Here is a 20282-nt window from a genome sequence, read left to right on the forward strand (position 1 = left end):
CCCTGCACTTCCTGATGTCTACTAATGGTGAAGAATCTTATGTAGAAAGCTTCATGTTCACCTCCGTAGGCATTGGCATAGGTTTGGAGTCAATCATCCCAAATGTTATGATAATCTCCCAAGTATAATTCTATTGCATATGAAGATCTTAACTTCTGCTAGGCCTCAATCCCCAAAAATGCATAAGTCCTAAGTCTGTCATCTCAAACTCATGACGCAACATATCCATGTATGTTGGATCATTTTTTCTTCATTGTCACTTGTGATGTTTAAGTCATCTACATACAAGACAATCAAAGCAATCTTGCCATATGTCTTTTTAGAACATACAAATTAGCATCAAAAGAACTTCTAATAAACTTAATCTTTTTGAAAAATTGGTTTATCCTATGATACCATGCCCTTATACAATGCCTTCTTTAGCCTACAAACTTTGTTTGTTGATCTAGGCATCTCAAAACCTGGTAGGGTTGAGCTACATATACGTCCTCCTTGAGATGTTCGTTTAGAAATGCTGATTCGACATTTATATGAAAAACTAGCCACTATTCATGGGTAGCCAAGGCAAGTAGCGCCCTGATAGTTGTCATACAATCTATGGGAGAAAAGGTTTTGTAAAATTTGAAACCCTCCTTCTATGAAAAACCTTATGCAACCAATCTAGGTTTGTATTTTTCAAGTGAGCCATCATCATCCTTATAATTAGCTTTCCAAACCCATTTGGTACCAATTACTTATCCCTTTGGTGTGGTCAGCGGGGTCAACTACCTCCCAGGTGTTGTTCTTTATGATGTTATCATTCTTAGACTATATCGTAGATTTCCACTTTCGTTATGCTAAGTCTTCATCCAAGGTGGCTAGCTCCTTCATTGTTTCCATTATCTCGAGCCACCATTAAGGCCATGTTGACAATGAGATCAGATACTCTTATCTGATCCTCTATTCTCCTTGATCTGCATGGTCCATTATAGCACCTTAGGTACTGGAAGGTTATGCTCATCAAAGAGCTATTGTGCCCAATTTAGAGGTGGCTTTCTGTGTAGTGTAGCAATAGGGTAGGTTGGTGTGGTCTTCATCCTTTGAAAACTCCTCCTCCTTAAGGGGAAATCTGTCTTATGGGTTGGGCTCATAGTAGATTATTTCTCCGATTGATGATAGAGTGGATGGACCTATCTCCACTAAGTGTGGCTACTCCATAAACACCACATCTCGGTAGGTGATTATCTTCTTCACCTCTAGATCATAGAGTCAATAAGCTCTTAATTATATCCAAGAAAAATACACTTTCTTGCTTTTGGTGTCAACTTTCTTCCTGGATGCATCTAGTATATGCACATAACATTCATAGCCACATATTTTAAAATTAAACACTGAAGATATATTACTAGATTAGGCCACTTATAGTGTGATATCCTCCGCCTTGATCTATTTAAAACTTCTTCAACCTCTTTCCTGTCTCAATCTCTACCAAGTTATGCCAGGTACTTGGGTTCACACTATGGACTGACCTTGTATGTTTTAGATGGAGAGTGCTTTCTCTTATATTATGTCCTCTTCTCTTTATGTTATAATTTTAGAGAATAGAAGAAAATTCATTCATCCATATTTATTCAGTCATCCATGTCCTCTTGTGTATGTGTGTTTTCTTACAAATAGTGTCAAGCTCACCCTCCCCTCCACATTCTTCTCAAAGATGCCACTCATACCATCAATGTGGCTTACCCACCAAAAGACATCTCTGTTGACAAAGCACAAGAGGCCTTTACCTTTTTTCAAAGCCACAAGCCTAAATACAAAGAGAACAATCTTGAAGAATCCTCAAACAAAACCAAGGTGGGTGCACCAGTCTTCTAGAGAAGAAGTCATGTAGCCAATTAGGCTCACTCTTCTAAGCAACAAAGCTACTACCCTAAAACCAAACTTAACCCCTGCCAAGATCACCTCCCAAGCCACCCCACCCATTGCTACAATTGACACACCCCATCCCACCGCTCAAAGCGGCAGACATGTCTACAACCCACCCATAACTCTCTCATCAATCTACCCACACCATCCTCCATGGGATCCCCTACTTTATCCACCATTCAACCCTAAATCCTTTTCCCCCAACTCAACCACCTTATTAACTACATCCACAAGCCTCAAATAATTTCCATAAGGCACCATATCTCAATGAGGCACCACTGCCAACTACTTGAGAAGAAGCTAGTGAAGAATGATGGGAAGCACCTAGGGGTGTCCTTGCCTGTCCATGAAAACAACAACTCATATACCCATCCACTTTGGGGGATCTCACTTTCCAAGGAAAATTCCATAAACACACCTTGATACGCCCTTCAACATGGCCAAAATCGATCTGGTGAATCGACAGATAGATCACCTATTTACCTAGTGGAAGATCAACCACCCACGCGGCACACTAGAGGAGGCTAGCACTTTATTGATCCCAGGGACTACCCAGTTGCAAGTCACATAGCACTCTAACTCGAGTGGTGCATGCCCTATCTCCTTAGTGATCACAAAATGTTGTAGGAATACATGGCTGTACCAGAGAAATCCGCATTGACTTATGCCAATCAAAATAGGGTGGTCACGGCACAAGTTCCTTCACATTGAAGGAAAGAGCCCGCCTACAACTTCCCATAAATTGATGGCCCCACATGGGGCTCTAAATAATGAAGAAATTTAATGGCCTCTACTGCACCAAGGTCCCCAACCCCACTATATCACCACATGCTGGCTCTTCCAAGTCATCATCCTCATCCTTGAGGAGGAACCAATGGATAAGCAAAGAGGGGCTAGTTTTCAATCTCAACGAAGGTCCCACCTTCTGCCAACCTTAGTTGTACCTTGCAAACTGGCCTCCACCATGGCCTTCTTCAACTCCTTTAGCTCCTTTTGCGGTCATTCTCTATGCAGTCTTTTTGTTAGTATGGAGGTGTTTCTAGATTACATGGAATTCATGTGGTGTACTGGGTAGTGGGATTTCTGAAGTTGTATAGAGCATGTATTTCATCCTCAATGATCGAATATGGAGCTTCTTCTCCTTCAACATCTATCCTCCGCTTTTTGTATAATCAATGTGGCTAGGCTTCATCATTTCCTCTTATCATGTTTGCAACATTCACGATAGGCTTTGGCATCTGCACCCACCGCTCTTCCATGTAATAAAATACCTTCATCAAGATCCATGGATTAAAGATCTTGGCAATGTCTTATCCAACTCCTTGTAGTAGTAGTCAGCCCAATTATACATCTAACCACTCTTCAATTGTGCCTTGCATATAGATAGAACTCCACCCATGACATCTTGGTAGTCATTATGTATGCATGTGTTGATGTGATCAATCAGCATCTAGGATCTAGCTCGGCTTACTTACATTCCTATATTCAAGGAAAATCAGATGCTTAACTTAGTAGTCGAGAGACTCAACAATAGGTGGATCCTATTAGTCAAAAAAAAAAGTGGGTTGAATGCTTCTACAAAACTTGGGCAAGTGATCTGAGTCTAAATATCAATTCTTTGAAATGGCTTCCAATACATTAAGAGCTATGGGTTAAACACACAACGATTTTGGACAAAAGATCAAACAATCTACGTTAGCTATAAGTTAAAAATGGAGACAACTATCCACTTGTTTTGGAAGTGAAAAGCAGCAAACCATTGGGGATAGTGTAATGAAGGTGCATATATCGCCTATTTGGGGAAGAGGAAAGAGCTAATAGTTGCACATGGAAAATTCTTGCACTAGTAGCCTAGCACTCTATTTAACTAAGCCAAAACAAAAATCAAGCCACATTACTATGTTAATATGGAGTTTCTTATGATAGAATGTGACATCGACAGAGAGAGTGCTTGTAATTATTACCTACAAACTCTACAGTAGATGGCAAAAGATTGATTAACAATTATATTTGATTTGATTTCATCTTTTAACTTCTCACATTACAATTTTGAGCGAGATAGATCGGAGCCACTATGGAGCCTTGCTTACCAGTGGAAAATTTGGGAGGCTAAAAGAGGACAGCTATTGGCTCATTTTGCTCAAGATATTTCCAATGCCAAGGGCATCAAGAACAAGCTAGTGTCCAATACAAACTTTGTTGCATGAGGATTCTGCACAAGGATGAATTATCACAATCCATGAAGGCCTAGGGAGCATGGCCAATGACATCAAAGATTTTCTAGAAAGTCAAACAAAATGTTACGACATGGTGAAGGTTACACTTGTCGTGAAGTCAACTCTATAACCATCAACTATGGGATGAGAAAGAAATCAAGGATCTCTGCTCTCATATGACGCAAAAGATGATTAATCCCGAGAATTAGGTGAAAATTTTGATGCTGGACTAAAAAGATCCTCTGTGATGTGTATTCTCGAAATCTCCTTGCAATTGAATGTAGAGCATGTTGAAATAGCAAGTGATGTTGGGTAAATGTTAAGAGCAAGGGGGAGTGGTATATGACCCTCAAACAGTTGTATGAGTTGCATAAGTCATGGACTATGGTTCAAAGGCTCAAAGGGAACCCAAATATGAAGAAAAGTTTGGACTGTTTAGCCCATGTGGAGGCCAAAAGTAGGCACCTAGAAAAGAAGATGGAAAGAGGCCAATGGGTGCTCACTTCAAGAGAGATGGTGCTCAAATCTACAAAAAATTAAGGATAGCTTAATCAAGCTTATGGGCCAACATCAATGGCTAACAGAGATGTACTTAAGCCTATAAAAAGGAACTCTATCTAATGGATTATCATATGAGCTTTTTGATAAACCTCTTGCCTTGTCATTATGCTATGTTTTTGTCATGAGTCTTAATCTCTTTCTTGCATTTCTACTATGTCAAGATGTTGATTCTAATTCATTTCTACATACTTTAATCCTTTCTAGACATGAATCTCAAGTTGAAGCTTTAATTCTCAAATCATTCTCTGCTATATTAGTAGAAAATTATCTCTGTTAACAAGATAATTAGTACTAATTACAATCAATTTTCTAGCCCATTAAGGATTATACTTTACCATTGGGATGTTGCTAAACACTTGTGCATCATCAAAATCACTTGGCCCCTTAGATTAGTACTCCAATTTACTCTCCCAAAACATGATTTTTTTTGTTTACTATTTTTAAATTGAAAACTGATAATTATATAAAATGCATCTTTCTACCCTTGTAAGAGACTAGAAATTGGAATTGGGTCACTCTATTACAAAGACCTTCCTATCCAAGTCATTACAAATCCACTTATAGTTGATAAATTTAATGGTGATGATTTCCATATATGGCAAGTAAAACTTAATGTATTCTCATGAAAGATGGGCTTTGGGAGATAGTAAGTGGAAGGAAGAAGTGTCCTTGATTAAAAAGAGAAGAGAAAAGGCTTTAGCTTGGAAGAGATGAGAGAGCATTAGGGCTAAGAGATAGTTTCATCCATCATATTGCATCGGAAGAAAACTCTAATGTTATGTGACCGTCACACATTTGTATGAGTTGCATAAGTCATGGACTATAGTTCAAAGGCTCAAAGGAACCCCAAATATGAAAGCATATCCAACCCATGTGGAGACCAAAAGTAGACACCTAGAAGATGAGAAAGAGACCAAGTGGATGCTCGCTTCGAGTGAGATGGTGCTCAAAACTAAGAGAGATTTAGAACAACCTAATCAAACTTATATAACATTAGTGACTGATGGAGATATAAAAAAGACACTCTATCTAATGGATTATTACATAAGCCTTTTTCCAAATCTCTTGTCTTGTCATTATGCTTTGTTTTTGTCATTAACTTTATCATTAGCCTTAATCTCTTTCTTGCATTTCTACTATGTCAAGATATTGATTCTAATCCATTTCTACACACCCTAATCCTTTTTAGACATGAATCTCAAGTACGTACATGGCTTGGGAGATCAGCAAATTGATACGTGCTTTGAGAAATCCTATGTATTTAGAATTTGGGCAATCAATGGTCGATATGTGACAGGCTTGGGAGATCAGCACATTGATACGTACTTTGAGAAATCCTATGTATTTAGAATTTGGGCAATCAATGGTCGATAAGGCAATCCCTTGAAAGTTGTGTGTCTAAGGTAATTACTTGTTGTGAAGGGGAGCATTGGCCTCGGTGTATGTAATTCCATGCAGCCACCTTTTCTTATGGTTCAATATGAAGATATCTTTAAAAAGAGCCATCAAAGGCAGGTACTTTTCAGAAATGAAATGACTATTATAAAGCCTAAATACATTTCAATTGCAGAAGCCACTGAAAAGCAATACAGACCTCCGACTAGTTCCACGCAGAGGCGGCAAACAAAGGTTTTGAATGCCATCCCAAAACAAGGCAATGGTTCCTTTCCTGAAGTTCAAAACCTCCTTTGGGACGTCCAAGAAGAAAGCTGGCTTGAGACTGATTATGAACAGAGAGGGGGAGCGACTTGAACCCTGCAGAGCGGACGAGCGTGGACCATTTGTACTTACTTCTACCCTGCGCCCCGTGTTCCAGAGACAATGATCTACCCCACAATGCCACAGCACTGTTAATCTGGGGTGCCATGTACACCCCCTCCACAAGCATCCGTGCCACTCCATCAGTGTGAAGGCATGCCTCCAGAGAATCACAAATTGCATGGTAGTGATGGAGAGCTTCAATCAAGTAGGATGCACCTGCAGTAGTGCTGCAGCCAAGCTCTTCCTCTCCGAGAGTAAGAACAACAGGGGATAGCTTTCGAATCCCCTGAAGAAAGGAGGTGACTGATGTCGCCGTCCGCTGGGGCATGTGTGGAAGATGGAGCATACAGTTGACCACAAGAGCTTCCCCTTTGACACGCTTCAAGTTAGATGCATTGAACTCTCCTTCACTGCCAACCTTTAGCAGACTGAAGGTGAATGGAAGTTTCAGAGTGGACGCGAACTCAGACAGATGTTTCTGCACCATAACCAGCCCATGCTCCGCATTGGGCCTGCACAATGCTGTGATGTGCAGCTCGGGTGGACCTCCATTCCTCAAAACCAATGCTTGCATGAAAGCTGCCCATTGAATTCCTTCCATGATCTCAAAATCGACAATGTGCACCCGCTTCTCACCTTGGACAGCCTCAAGGATTGCTTGATTGGCAGTGAAATGGCCAAACTTGATGTATGGGAAGTTCTCATGAAGGATCTGGAAGGCAGTAAGAATGTCACCCTGAGATTTAATGTTGCTTGCATGGTCAACTCCTTCAGCACCCTCTATTTGACTCTGCAGGCCCTGGGTGAAATATGCAGCCACCCTCTGCATGGTGTTGCCTGAGCAAGAAACTAACTCTTTGAGCCGAACCAATATCACCGATGCCAAATCCATGTTCTTTGTTGCCACCGCTTGCGCACCTGCAGTGAGAAGATGAACAAGGGCAGTTTCAGTGTAATCATTACCAAATTTCACACCGGCATGCTGGAAAGAAAGGCTAGGATTTGACCCCAATTGTCCTGTCTTGCCAAAGTCTGCATCTGGAATATCTTCAATTTTTATTGATTTTGAATTCTGAAGTGCATTGATACCTTCCCTTAAATAACTGCTGCCACATTTCAGACTTGAACCCTCAAATATCCCATCAAGCCGTCTAACATCGTTATTCCTACTGAGGTGCTTGCTCTCTGCTACAGAAGTATGTGTAGCAGAGCCTTCATCATGCATAATATGTGAATTCTGCATAGTGCTCTTATGATATGGCCCTATGTTGGGTCCTGGAAGATAAATTTGATTGAAGCCTAAGGTTGTGCTACCGTGATTAAGAGTTTTAGCTTCCTGACCCAAGCTATGTGGATAGAAACAAATCTCTTCAATCCCATGTGGTTCCCGCAACTCACCACCCTCCTTATGTACTATCAATCCACTCTTGCCTTGTTGGCATTGATTCTGACCAATCGCTCCTTGAGAAAAAGCTGCCTCACACCCATCTTGAACCTTTATATGAGATAAATTCTTCGCTTTGCTATCAACAATTGACCCTTTCTTTGGGCCATTGATGAGCTTTCTACAATTTGTATAGCTTTGGGAGGCAGCCATGAATGAGAATGGATCTTCGACTGCTGACTCAGAAAGCCATGCCTCAAAGCTCTGTGTCTCATATTGCACTGTATCGCTCTCATCAAACAAACAATCCATCAATTGATTAAAGTGACAAATTTCTGAAGGGCCTGCTACTTCACTGGATATGGAGCCATCACTACATGGATGTGAATAGGAGGTGTTTATAATAGGGGGGCTGACATATGGATAAGTAAGTTCACCATCACCAGAGCTTTGAATGGAGGAACTACTCTGAAAAAGATGGTCTTCTGCAATGATGCTGGTGGGGGAGGTGACACTAGTCAGTTTATTGGCAGGATACATAAGACTCGGGATTGTTTCGATGGAATGATCTGGCACAAATGGCAAGCCATCGAAATACATGGGCTCTTTGATGTCAGAAAAAACATCAGTAAGAGAGCCAGAAAGAAAATGCTCAACTTTCCCTTGCTTTGTTGAAGGTGCCCACCCTCTCTTAGGGCACTTCTTGATATAAGGGTGGCATGAAAGCGGCCTACTTGAAGCAGCTGACGCCTTTCTCTTCTCCTTCATGATAGACTGATAGAGGGGATCCTGACTAATCACATCAATCAGAAGGCCACTGCCCGGAGACCCTGTCCGGCTCAGTGCTTCAGAGCCAAGGCCAGGAGGCTTGACAACAGGCAAGGATCTGCCCATCTGAGGTTCGAAGACCTGGAAAAAGGCAGGCTGCCAAGGACTTTGGGTTTGGTCAGTCGATCTGTGATGGAGACTTGGTTCCATGTAATCAAACGGGTAAGGGTTGTGGGAAGGAAGATCACTTAGGACCTCCATTTCAACCAAATGACTGCTTGTGCTATCAAAGACTTCCTGCACATATTGAAGGAAATCAGATAAACAGTGTCCATATCTCAAGTGAGGCATTCATGTGTGGACCATCAACAATACACATACCTCAAGTGAGGCCCTCGTGTGTAAAATCTTACCATACACCAGTATCAATCAAAAAATTTCAGGTTCTGATTCGAGATCTGAAAGACAACCCATGTTTTTTTTTTAAAATAGAAGAAAATCTAAATTGTGATTTTTGCTTAGAAGGAACACCCAAGTTGCAATATTCTTATTGAAAAAAAAAACTAAGCTGTAATTTCTGAAAGAAAAGAAACCTAAGTTGTAATTTTGATTACTAAAAAGGCAACCCAAATCGAAATTCTTATCAAAAACAAGACCCAAGTTGTAATTTCTAAGGAAAAGAATTGAAGATGTAAGTTTTCCCCTCTAAATTTTCCCCAAAAAAACCCAAAGCTGTGGAACCCAAGATCTCTTCAGCATGGGAAGATAACATACCTTAGAGATGGGCTTGTGGGTTTCTCTGTCTAGTCAATTGATTCTGAGCACGTAGACATATCCAGAGCTTTTGCTGGCTGAAACAGACATAAAAGTAACCCTAATTTGCAGGCTGGGAAGGGGGGGGGGATTTGGCCCTAGTCTGGGACAGCAGCATCAACAGGTACTTGGAAGCTGGCCATGGCAAAGGGGAGGGTGAGCATTGGGCAGAGAGGAAGAGAAAGAGGGGAGGGCAAGAGCAAGGCTATGGTGGAGGGGGAGGGGGAGGGGGAGGGGGAGGGGGAGGGGTGGGGGGTTGTACGGGCAGATGGGGCTGTTCTTGTTCTTGTTGTCGGGGTTGATATTGCTATTGTAGGTGGTGTTGAGAATGGGTGGTGCGTAGAGGACATGGCAGCTGCAGTGTGCAGGGGGAGAGAGGCAGGGGTGGAAAAAGGGTCGGCCGAGCGAGAGAACAGTGAAGAGTGCGTCACGCGTGCACTTCGACAGGTCCTTGGTCAGCGCGGAGAGGGAAGGCCGGGTGGGACACACCACCATTTGGCCGGCCATTCGGGCAGCCGGCGGGGCCCGCCCTAATTTGTCCCCCTCTCTCTCTCTCTCTCTCTCTTTCACGTGCCCAAACGTCCTCTGATCTTCATTCCTTGCCCTTTGTATGACTCTTGAGCACGTCTTGGCTTCAAATCAATCATGTGCATAGAGTAGGAGAAGTACATTAGCACTTCTCTTCTGTATCGCTAACATGGAGTGTCAAGGAGAGTGATGTTTAAATCATGTAAGGTTTGCAATTCAACGAGTAAGGCTTCTCTCTCTCTCTCTCTCTCTCTCTCTCTCTCTCTCATCATTTAAGGTTGCAATTCAACAAGTAAGGCCTCTCTCTCTCTCTCTCTCTCATGCACCTATGAGCCTCTGCATTTCACCTTTAATTTAATGGGAAACAATGATGCCAAGTTAAAAGTATAGGAGACGACGAGTGGATTATTGTGGATGTGAAAGGCTTGTTTTGACACCACCCCACCTCAATGCATCTCCTTAATCATTAATATATGCTACACAATGAATAAAGGGTGTGTTATAGTGGCAAGTCAAGGAGGATTATTGACATGAAGATTAAATTATGTAGGAATTATAAGGGTTGCATTGCCACTGATGTTAAATTTCATCCTAACATTACCCACCTTCATGCAACTTCGTCTTCTCAAAAAACCACGTCCCCCTTGCCTTTTCACCTTTTTTTTTATATAAAGGATGTGCTAGGTGTCCCTATAACTTTCATAATAGTAATGTGATGTAGCTATCAAGGAGAAAGAGAGGCACTAAGGTATGCAAAAAGGAGGTGCATCATGGATGTGAAACGTTTGTTTTTATGTCACTAAGAACGTAGGTGGTTGATAAGCTCAGAAGACGACACACTACTTTCCATGCTCACTCAATTATCTAAACCCCTCTCTCCATCAGCCATGATCACAACCACCTGCACTCCACGTTCTTTTGCCCACTGCCATGCTTATTTAAAGCAAATGTGTATAATGAGAATCAATAAGTTTTACACAAACTATATTCATTTTTATGAATTTCTAAGTAATAGTTCCTTTGTAGAAAGATTTGGGTTGCTTAATGAATGTATGAAGCTTGTGTAAATAATAATTAGTATAAATAGTTAGTAATATAAGTAATGCCAAGTTCAATAGAGAGCATAGTTGGGTACTAAGAAAGTACAAACTTTGTAACATCATAAATCATAATTGTTGGTTTATTGAACAAATGTATAATAAATTGGATTTTCATAAAGAATGTGAACAAGTTTCAACTTGCATTAAGTATGGGCCGATTCACTTGTGGTACAAAAAGGCCACATTTTCACAAATTTTGAGTGATTGATGGCCGTGGTTTAAAAGTTCACATGATTGAATCTAAAACTAGAGTGTCTTCGCATTAAATGAGGCTCTGAGACTAGTTTTCAAGGTGGATTGTTAAACCATGCTAGGTGGTTTTATTGCCTATAAGTTGTTTCCTCCTTTATCAAGGTATTTTGGAAGGGAAAAGCCACTAGTGCCAAGTGGGTAGCAAGAGGTATTTGGCCAGCCTATTGGTAAGGAATCAGAGCATTGTGCTACTTTTGAGTGTATGCATGAGTTGTTGAGAAATATGGTGCCATGGAGCATAAGGAAGGTAGGGAGTGAGTGTAAGAGCAAGCTAGTGTTATCCCTTAATGAGCTAACAAAGCTAAGATATAACAGCCTCATAAAGAAGGGGTCACTTTCAAGCAATCAAATCAAGCAAGCTCTCAAGTCTAGCAAGCTCTCAAGCCTTTCTATGAGTACAAGTCTCAATCTTGTAACCTAACTAAACTTGAGTTTGAAACTTAATTAGTTTAGTTTTTCATCATTATGTGTGTCCTTAGGAAACATCCACCTTAGTTTAGGGTTTTGTATCACCTCTCTAGCACACACAAGCTTCCATAGCCATAGCTTGATGTGTTGTGTTTATTCAACATCGTATCAGAGCCTCCCCTCTCCTCCTCAGCCCCCTCCATTTCAAGCTTAGGTCATCTATTTCAATTTCATTAGCACCATCACTTCATTGAGATGATGGTATCAGAGCCTCCCCTCTTGATGAGTCCCTCCCTTTTTCAAGCTTAGGTCATCTATTTCAATTTCATTGGCAACATTACCTTATTAAAGTCACTAATCTCAACTTAATCCAATATTATCTCTTCACTTCCCTTGTGGCTCAAAATTGTTGAGCTTCATTCTCCCTACCCTCTTCACCATTAGTCAAGCTACTTTAGGGCAAGCCTTATCACCTCTAGGTGACCCTCTATGTGACAAGTATCTCATCCTAATTCGGCTAAAATCACTGGCGGTTTGCAGAAAACCAAGCGTAGAAAGGAAGTCATCATTCGCCTCAACCAGTTGAAGGCGGGCCAAACCCTTCTAATAAGGGAGACTTATGCCCTATCTAAGGAGCCTACCTATTGAAGGGCTTGGCTATTGGGGCTTCATGTGGCAAAAACGAAGCAAAAAACCAATCCGCCTCATCGCATTTTTGTGCCTAATTCGTGGAGATTTGAGCTAGTTTTCAAACTTAAGGCTCAATACCTCATCAAGGGCTATCATCCTATGTAAAAAGCCCCTTCAATCTCCACTCATATGAGATCGATTTGATGCTCTAATCTCTAGTCCTATTAATCATCATAATGAAGACATAATCAATTAATTACTAGAAATTGAGTTTATCACTCACTCATTTGGGCTAGTTTACAAGTGGGGAACCATCATTTGCACTTCAAATCATACCTAAACCCCTGCATTGTACACATCTCATTTGTATCGCCAACAAGTCTTCTAAGAGGCATAGACACTGCTGAGAGTAGTACTCTGGTAAGACCACCTCAAAATGGAAACAAACACAAAAAGTCATGTTGAGAAGTCACTAGGGTTTCACACCTAGGCTAAACAAATGAAGTATTTGTTAATGCATAAAAAGCTATAGAAGATGGTTAAAGAAAATGCACCTAATAAACGAAACTGATGAGTGGGTGGGTAAAGATGAGCAAGCATTGTCACTTATTAGGTTAGATTTGGGGCCTAATCTCATTCACCACATTGATCATTGTCACAAGGATAATGCCAAAGATGCATGGAAAGAGTTAAACTCAGTGTTTGGAGGATAAAGCAAAAAATCAAGAAATTTATCTTAAAATTGAATTTTATGGGCTAGAAATGAATTTCAGTGAGTCATGAGCATAATTTGTTAGCAAGATGAAAAGCATAATGACATAACTAGATGGCATAGAGATAGGAGATGAAGGTGCATTAGCCATTCTCTTAAAAAGCATGCCAAAGGGGTATAATGCATTAGTGACTACATTAAAAAAATTCCTAGAACTAACCTCTGAAGGATGTGTCTCCGCTCTTCTTAAATAAGAAAAAGAGCTAAAGCAAGGAAGCACAACTGTGCAACATGCATTCTTTAACAAAACAACAAAGAAACGCTTTCACTGTGGAAGGATGGGACATTACCGAAGCGAATGTAGACTTAAGCACAAGCTAAAGTGTGACCATTACAAGAAGCTGGGACATAAAGAGGAAGAATGCAGATTCAAGAACCAAGAAGCTGAGACACAAAGAGGAAGAATCCAAATTCAAGAACCAAGAAGCTAACTAGTATGCATGAGTAGCTGCTATGATAAAACACTTAAGTTATAAAATGATGTAAATTTCAAGTTGATAAAGCAGGCTCAGTGCACCTCTATGAGACTAGTTTTCGAGGAGAATTGATTAACCTTGCTAGGTGGTTTTATTGCATGTAAGTTGTTTCCCCTTTCTCAAGGTAGTTTGGAAAGGAAAAGCCAATAGTGCCAAATGGCTCCCCTATTGGCAAAAGACATAAGCCCCTCCTATAGGGGTGTTAAAATTCATGCACATGTGCACGCATGCGAGCATCCATGCATATGTATAGTATGCATATGCGTGCACGGAGAGAGAGAGAGAGAGAGAGAGAGAGAGAGAGAGAGAGAGAGAGAGAGAGAGAGAGAGAGAGAGAGAGAGAGAGAGAGAGAGAGTGGCTATCTACATCCTTGTCACAACGATAAGGATGCCTTTTTCTTTTCTCAAATTTCATAGCTATTCACAACCATTATTATTTTTTAATGTTTTATTAAAGTAATAAAAATCCAAGAAATGAAAAATCATAGTGAACATCAACTAGCTAAGTTATTTAAGGAACTCCCATAGTTAAATTATTGATTGAATACCACCAACTTCCTTGACATTCAAGATTACTTAATAAAAAAATGAATGCAAATTTTTAGCACAGAGATGTGTATAATTACAAGCATGTGGTATCTATAAGAAATTTCTTCCTTTATAAAAGAAAAGAATGTAATAACATAGTATTTTTCAAAAGCTTCAAAAGCTGCACACATTTATTTTGTAATACATACAAAATAACCCACCCTACATTCACATCAAGAGGCATTACGCATCATTTAATGTCCCTATCATGTTGAGTGGAATAAAAATTTATGTTGAAAGTTATAAAACTAGAATACTAGAGGATTATCGATGTAAATTTTAGAAGGCTAGCTTAAGAGATGCATTGAGAAAGTGCATAACAATAAAAATATGATAAAGTTATAGAATAATATGTCTATGTAAGGCATTCTATAGTTGATTCTTCTTCTTTATGGAAAATCTTGTGCAATTTTATGTATATACTAGGCATGCAAAATGTAAAGAAACTTGGACCCCTTTAAAAAACAAGCTTCTAAATTTTGAAAAATGCTAAATTTTGTATGCTTTCTTTGAAGTGCATATGCAAATTTGAGAATCATTTTATTAATCAACGTCCCTTTGTGAAAGGTGTGCAACCCCTAAAGAATGTGAAAAGTTTTTAGGATTCTACTTAATGTTTTTTTCTAATTTATGCATCTCATTTTTTAAAAACACCATTATCATATAGCCAAAAAAGCATCTCTTGTTTCCCTTCATCCTTCCCCACTCTTCCCTTGGCATTTGGATCTATGTGCAACTTGACCCATAGCTAAACCATAATAACAGATTTGTAAAATCTTATTTTGTTGTTTTCTTCTTGGGAATCCTAGTGGCTTTATCAAATCTAATTCAGATTTGAACGATCTAGCCTTTGTTAAGATCACGCAGCAAGAGAATTTTAAACTAGTATAACTGTCAAATCTATATATGCAAATGTAATAATCTATGGCCAACATCACATAAAATTTGAAGAATTATTAAAAATAATATCTCTAAAACAAATTAAAATAACTTATTCAAATCCAAACCTTGGTGGAGAGGCACACCATTTGATATGCATTTTGAGAATAATTGAAAATCCTTAAGTCATGGTCATTTGAGCTAACAACAAATTATATTTAAAGAGCCACTCAAAGGCTTGTCCTTTTTTGCTCCAAACTCCTTTTCAAAGCTTCTATCAACAAGGTGAGTCACAACCAAAATTATTCATTCCACATGGCTTATTCAAACCTTACTCCACTCAATAACCCCAAAGTGGTCATTCAATTTTTATGAAGGCTCGTAACTTGATCTTAGCAAATAAACTCTCCAAATTCTTAATATTATCATCTCTCAAAACAAATACTTGATACTATCATGTCTCAAAACATATATTAGGATTTTATATTGTAGTTGAAAACGTCATACTAAAAGTTCCCTAACCTCCTCTTTAATACACCTCTTTTAACACAGACAAAAAGTATTAAGCTAGCAATGAATAAGGAGAAGAGCATATAGCTCGACAAAGTTAAGATAAAAGCAATTAGCTCACCCTTCTATCCTTGAGATCCACTAAGGATGTAAATAATGCAAAAATGATTTTTAAGTGTCCTCTCTAGAGAGCAGAGAAAGTATTCCACATAAAAAAGAACTTATTTACCTATACCAATAGTCACAATTTTTTATAAGTAATAGGTTATTCCATTTAATTATCAAAGTAAAATTTTAGATGAGCATCATTTTAATTTTTAAGAAATTTTTTAAAATCAAAATATGTACACTTACATTAATAATTTTGATGTTGTAGGTTCTTGATATGCAAGATAATTTGTGGCATGTGTGATTTCTACATGACCTTGATGAATCAAAATAAACTTGTGGATGAAAATTTAGACGTTATTTTCATTGGTTAGCTCTTTTTTCCATGGTGGAGGTTGTATCTTTTAATACTATCTTGCATATCTTGTGCAATACCTTATGCTACTCTTATTATTTTTCATGTTCAACTTTTTAATACAATATAATACACTTTACTAACAAACTTATAGGTACTTTTTCAATCAATAAATACCATTTTCATTATTTGAATAGAATAGTGTTGCTGGCTATAGTTCTCCACCATCATAAACATAAAGAACCAAGAATGATAACTCATAATATTATTATACCTGAATATATGATGATAATTCTCTCAATATTATGATAACTCTCTCAATATTATGATAACTTATAATATTGAGAGAACTTACAAGGTTATATTTATCTTCAACTAGCAAATTTGGAAGTATGGTTGTAAGAGTGGTTTTAAGGTAGTAACCTTAGAGTCACAAATAAAAGGTCAAACTATAATTTAAATTTTTGTGAGTGAAGAAATATTTTGTTTAACTTATAGGTGTGATTGAAAGGTGGATAAGCTTTAGGAGATCATAATTGAGAATGCATATAGAGTTGATGACACGAAAAGTTTTGATGGCCTCAAATTGATTTGCAAAGAACATACCCTTTCCTTGAGAAGAGAAGCTCAGCTTTGAGGGTTATCCTTTGCTAAGGCTCCTTTTTTAAGGACCTCCCATGTTGCTCCTTTCTTGCCCTTTATAATGGCCTCAAATTGGGATGTGAAGAACACCACTTTTCCCAAGGAGGATTAACTTTGGAGGTTGTCCTCTTTTAAGGCTCATTTTTTAAGGATTGTTTCTACTTTCTGCTCTTTGTGATGGGCCTCAAATTGAGGTGTGAAGAACACCACCTTTCCTTGGGTAGCAGTTCGTGTCACCATCTTCTGTGAGCATTGTCACTATCACGTTAGACTACGGGTCCTTGTCCCTCCTCTCACCTCACAATACCCATATAAGCTCACTAGCATGCATTAGAGAAGAATATTAGAGAGAGGATTAGTACAAGAGCAAGACTCTGTTGCACGATGGGAGACTTTGTATTATGAGAGAAAGTGACTTATATACAAGGCCATAATTGTTCACACACACACTTAAAGTGCGGCCCACTGGGTGCCCAAGGTTCATAAATGGCCTATTTCTTATACAATGCTTAATCTCATAATACCTATGTGAAGTACATTCATAGGGAATCCATTCTAGCTTTCGTTGCCACATGCTTTTGCACAACAGGAGAATCACCCCAAGGAATGGTCTTTAAAGAATGAGAAGAATTGAAAAAGTGTTTGGTTGATGCTTTTAATGATGTTTCATGCATGTTCAATGGTTATTGTTCCTCTGGAAGAAATTCCTCATTTGGTATGTCAAAGTCAATCAAAATGTAGCTTCTTAGTTGTTACTTCTTGGTTTTGTAGAATTTGTCAGATGATCTTGAAGCAATATTAAAGTGGACGTGTCCCTGTATTCATCATCTCATGTGTTTTTTAAAATTTTTTATGTATTAACATATTATTGCTCTTACAAAATCACTAGAAAGGCATAAAAATTTTCTTTAGATTTGCAAGGTTAATTGAAAAGTTCTTCACTTTCTCGAGATCATTGTGGGATATGGTGAAGATAGTATTACTAAAGTGCTTTATTTGCTAGCAAGGTTTGAATGGTTCCCATTAAGGATGACCTATTATGCTTGCACTTTTCAAGGGGAATCCAGGTGGTGGGTTGTACCATTGACTAGACTTTCTCACTCACCATGGCCCCCCTTATATATAGATGTACCTGGAAGAATGTCGATGACGAGATTATGGCATACAAATTGTATTTTTCACTACGATAGTAATAAATTAATTGAATAAATAATGGTAAAACAATGAGCTTACTTATTGCTACTGTGATTCACTATTCATGGCAATACTTGATGTTGCATCCAAGTATTGTAGCCATGTAACATATGAAACTCTCATTAAGGGGGGTGACCTGGAGATAGGAGTGAAGCATGGTTAGTAGATCTCAAATAGTTTTTTTCTTTTATTTTTGTGTTTTTTCTTGTGTGCAGTGTATTCAAGTTAAATAGGGGCAGATTGGTTTTTCTTGTGTGCAGTGTATTCAAGTTAAATAGGGGCAGATTGGTTTTTCAAACTATGAATATCTTGAGATATTCATGTCTAAAAAACATCATCATATTAAGACACAAATATGCTAACATTCTCATTTATGAAAAAGAAGTTGTGATCAATGTAAAAAGTGTCATTCTTGAAACCTTTTCCTAACGTGAAAAACCAGACTGGTTTTTTTCATGGTGTAAATATCTTGAGATTTTTATAGGATATTTGGTAGTACTACAGTGTGAGGCCGTACACTTATGCCATTTGGTAGTACTACAGTGTGAGGCCGTACACTTATGCCATTGGGAACTTTTGTCCCACTCGATTTTTCTCCATGTCCATCTAGGTGTAAACAAGCAAGGTTGGTAGTACTACATTGTGAGGCCATACATTGTGAGGCCATACACTTATGCATTGGGAACTTTTGTTCCACTACATTGTGAGGCCATACATCTAGTACTACATTGTGAGGCCATACACTTATGCATTGGGAACTTTTGTTCCACTCAATTTTTGCTCATTTGTACTTATAAAGAGCTTTATCTCTCTCCTTTGAGCTTGCCAATCTCTCTCACACTCTACGTCTTTGTGTTCTTGTCTTTGAGCATTGTGTGTGTGAGTCCGGCTGCATTCCCTGAGCCAATAATGGTATCAAAGCAAAGATTTTCCATATCTTGGTTATTGGTTTTTCTCTACACTATTCAAGATTGCTATAGGTTGTGTTCAAGCTTTCTACAGCTTGTTTATTTAGTCTTTATCACTCTAAGTTGTGGTGCTGCTTTAACCTTTCCATTGAAGCTTCCATTAAAGCTTTCTTTCTCCATGTAGAGTGAAGGAGGCTTCCTCTTCTTGAATTGACTACTCTTCTACTTCAAGCAACAACTCCAATACAGTCATTCTAAATCAAGGGATTCAACATTCACAAAGTGATTTAGCTACAAAAATAATTGGCTAGTTTTTATGCAAGTGGATTGTTTTGCTCAGAATGAGATTATGTAGATAGATCATATTGTCAAAACAATCCAATTCCACTTTTATCACGTCACATAGTGTCGACACGTGGCAGATAGAATCGCTCATTTCTTGGATCGTTTTTGAATAGAATCACCCAATTCTGTGATTGATTTTAGGTTTACAATATCGGGCCGATCCAACTGGTCAAATCGATCGATATATGAAGATCAACAGATTAGATGCTTGCAGCAAACTAACATACAGAAGGCTTATTTTTTACCAGGCATGGACAGACAGTTACACATGATGCTAGATTTTCACTTTTTGCAGTTGCCTGATCCTGGACAGGGCTCAAAAAAAAATTTGATTGCTCAGGTGCTCGAAATGCAACTAAACTTGGTAGGCCTATAAAATCTACTTAGTTACATGGCTCTGTATAATATTCTGGCATTTGGAAAATTATAAGGTCTTGTACTAGGCAGGTGTAAACAACTTTTGTGCTTACTAGTCAACCATGCAACCAACTGCCAAACGGCATGTTGCCCATGTCTGAGAACATAGACAATATTGTCAGAAACTGATAGGGTTTAGTATATGGTCTCGTACTGGCTAGGTGTAAACAAATTTTATGCTTACTGGTCAACCATGCAAACAGCTACCAAATGGAATGTTGCCTAGGTCCACCGAGAACATAGACAATATTGTTAGAAACTGATAGGGTTTTGTATATGGCAAGTCCATAGTACCATTTCAACATATCTCAGCTAGCACATCTAGTAGATGATGCCAGACCCTTCGTTTGACCAGGCGTGGACAAGCTAGCAGGCTTGTGTGCCTGAAATCTGTTCCCACTCCCATTTCATTGCTAGTTAGTTCACCATACATGGTCAGATTGCATCCATGTTTGCTATGCATGTAGTTTGGGAAGTTGTGGACCTGTGTGCATGAGCATCATTTCAGTGTGTGGAAGGGGTAGAAAATACTACGCATGGACATCTATGTGCCTTTCCTAGCTTGAATGTGAAAACAGTGTCAGATACCCTTTTCCAGCTGCCTGAAAAGATATCAGATTAATCCGGAATGATCTGAGGCTTGGTATGCCTGAGGTAGTGTGTATGAAGAGTTGATGTGCATGACCTTGCTGAAGTTTGACCATGGGAAGCCCTTGTTTTTACTAGGCGTGGACAGATAGTTATGCATGATGACTGGGCTTT

At 38.9% G+C, this 20282-nt stretch overlaps 1 protein-coding gene across 2 annotated transcripts; it reads right to left on the bottom strand.

Annotated features, from left to right (window-relative positions):
• Nucleotides 1-6201: 6201 nt before the first annotated feature.
• On the bottom strand, nucleotides 6202-9968 carry LOC147620909 (DELLA protein GAIP-B-like). Of its 2 annotated transcripts, XM_086825179.1 has the most exons (3): nucleotides 9370-9968; nucleotides 8977-9053; nucleotides 6202-8892 (listed from the first exon to the last, which is right to left on the bottom strand). In XM_086825179.1, the coding sequence occupies exon 3, from the start codon at nucleotides 8854-8856 to the stop codon at nucleotides 6283-6285; it is 2574 nt and encodes an 857-aa protein (XP_086681305.1). In that variant the 5' UTR covers nucleotides 8857-8892; nucleotides 8977-9053; nucleotides 9370-9968; the 3' UTR covers nucleotides 6202-6282. The 2 variants fall into 2 exon arrangements, with proteins under 2 accessions (XP_086681305.1, XP_086681304.1); XM_086825178.1 differs by having other exon boundaries at nucleotides 6202-9053; nucleotides 9370-9820.
• Nucleotides 9969-20282: the final 10314 nt, after the last annotated feature.

Source organism: Cibotium barometz, chromosome 31 (assembly GCF_041138505.1).
Source record: "Cibotium barometz isolate CiBa-2024 chromosome 31, ASM4113850v1, whole genome shotgun sequence".
NCBI lineage: Eukaryota > Viridiplantae > Streptophyta > Polypodiopsida > Cyatheales > Cibotiaceae > Cibotium > Cibotium barometz.

Bases quoted from the DNA above. Each gene is read 5' to 3' on its own strand.
- LOC147620909 (XM_086825178.1), bottom strand. From the start codon at position 8,946: ATGCCTCACTTGAGATATGGACACTGTTTATCTGATTTCCTTCAATAT.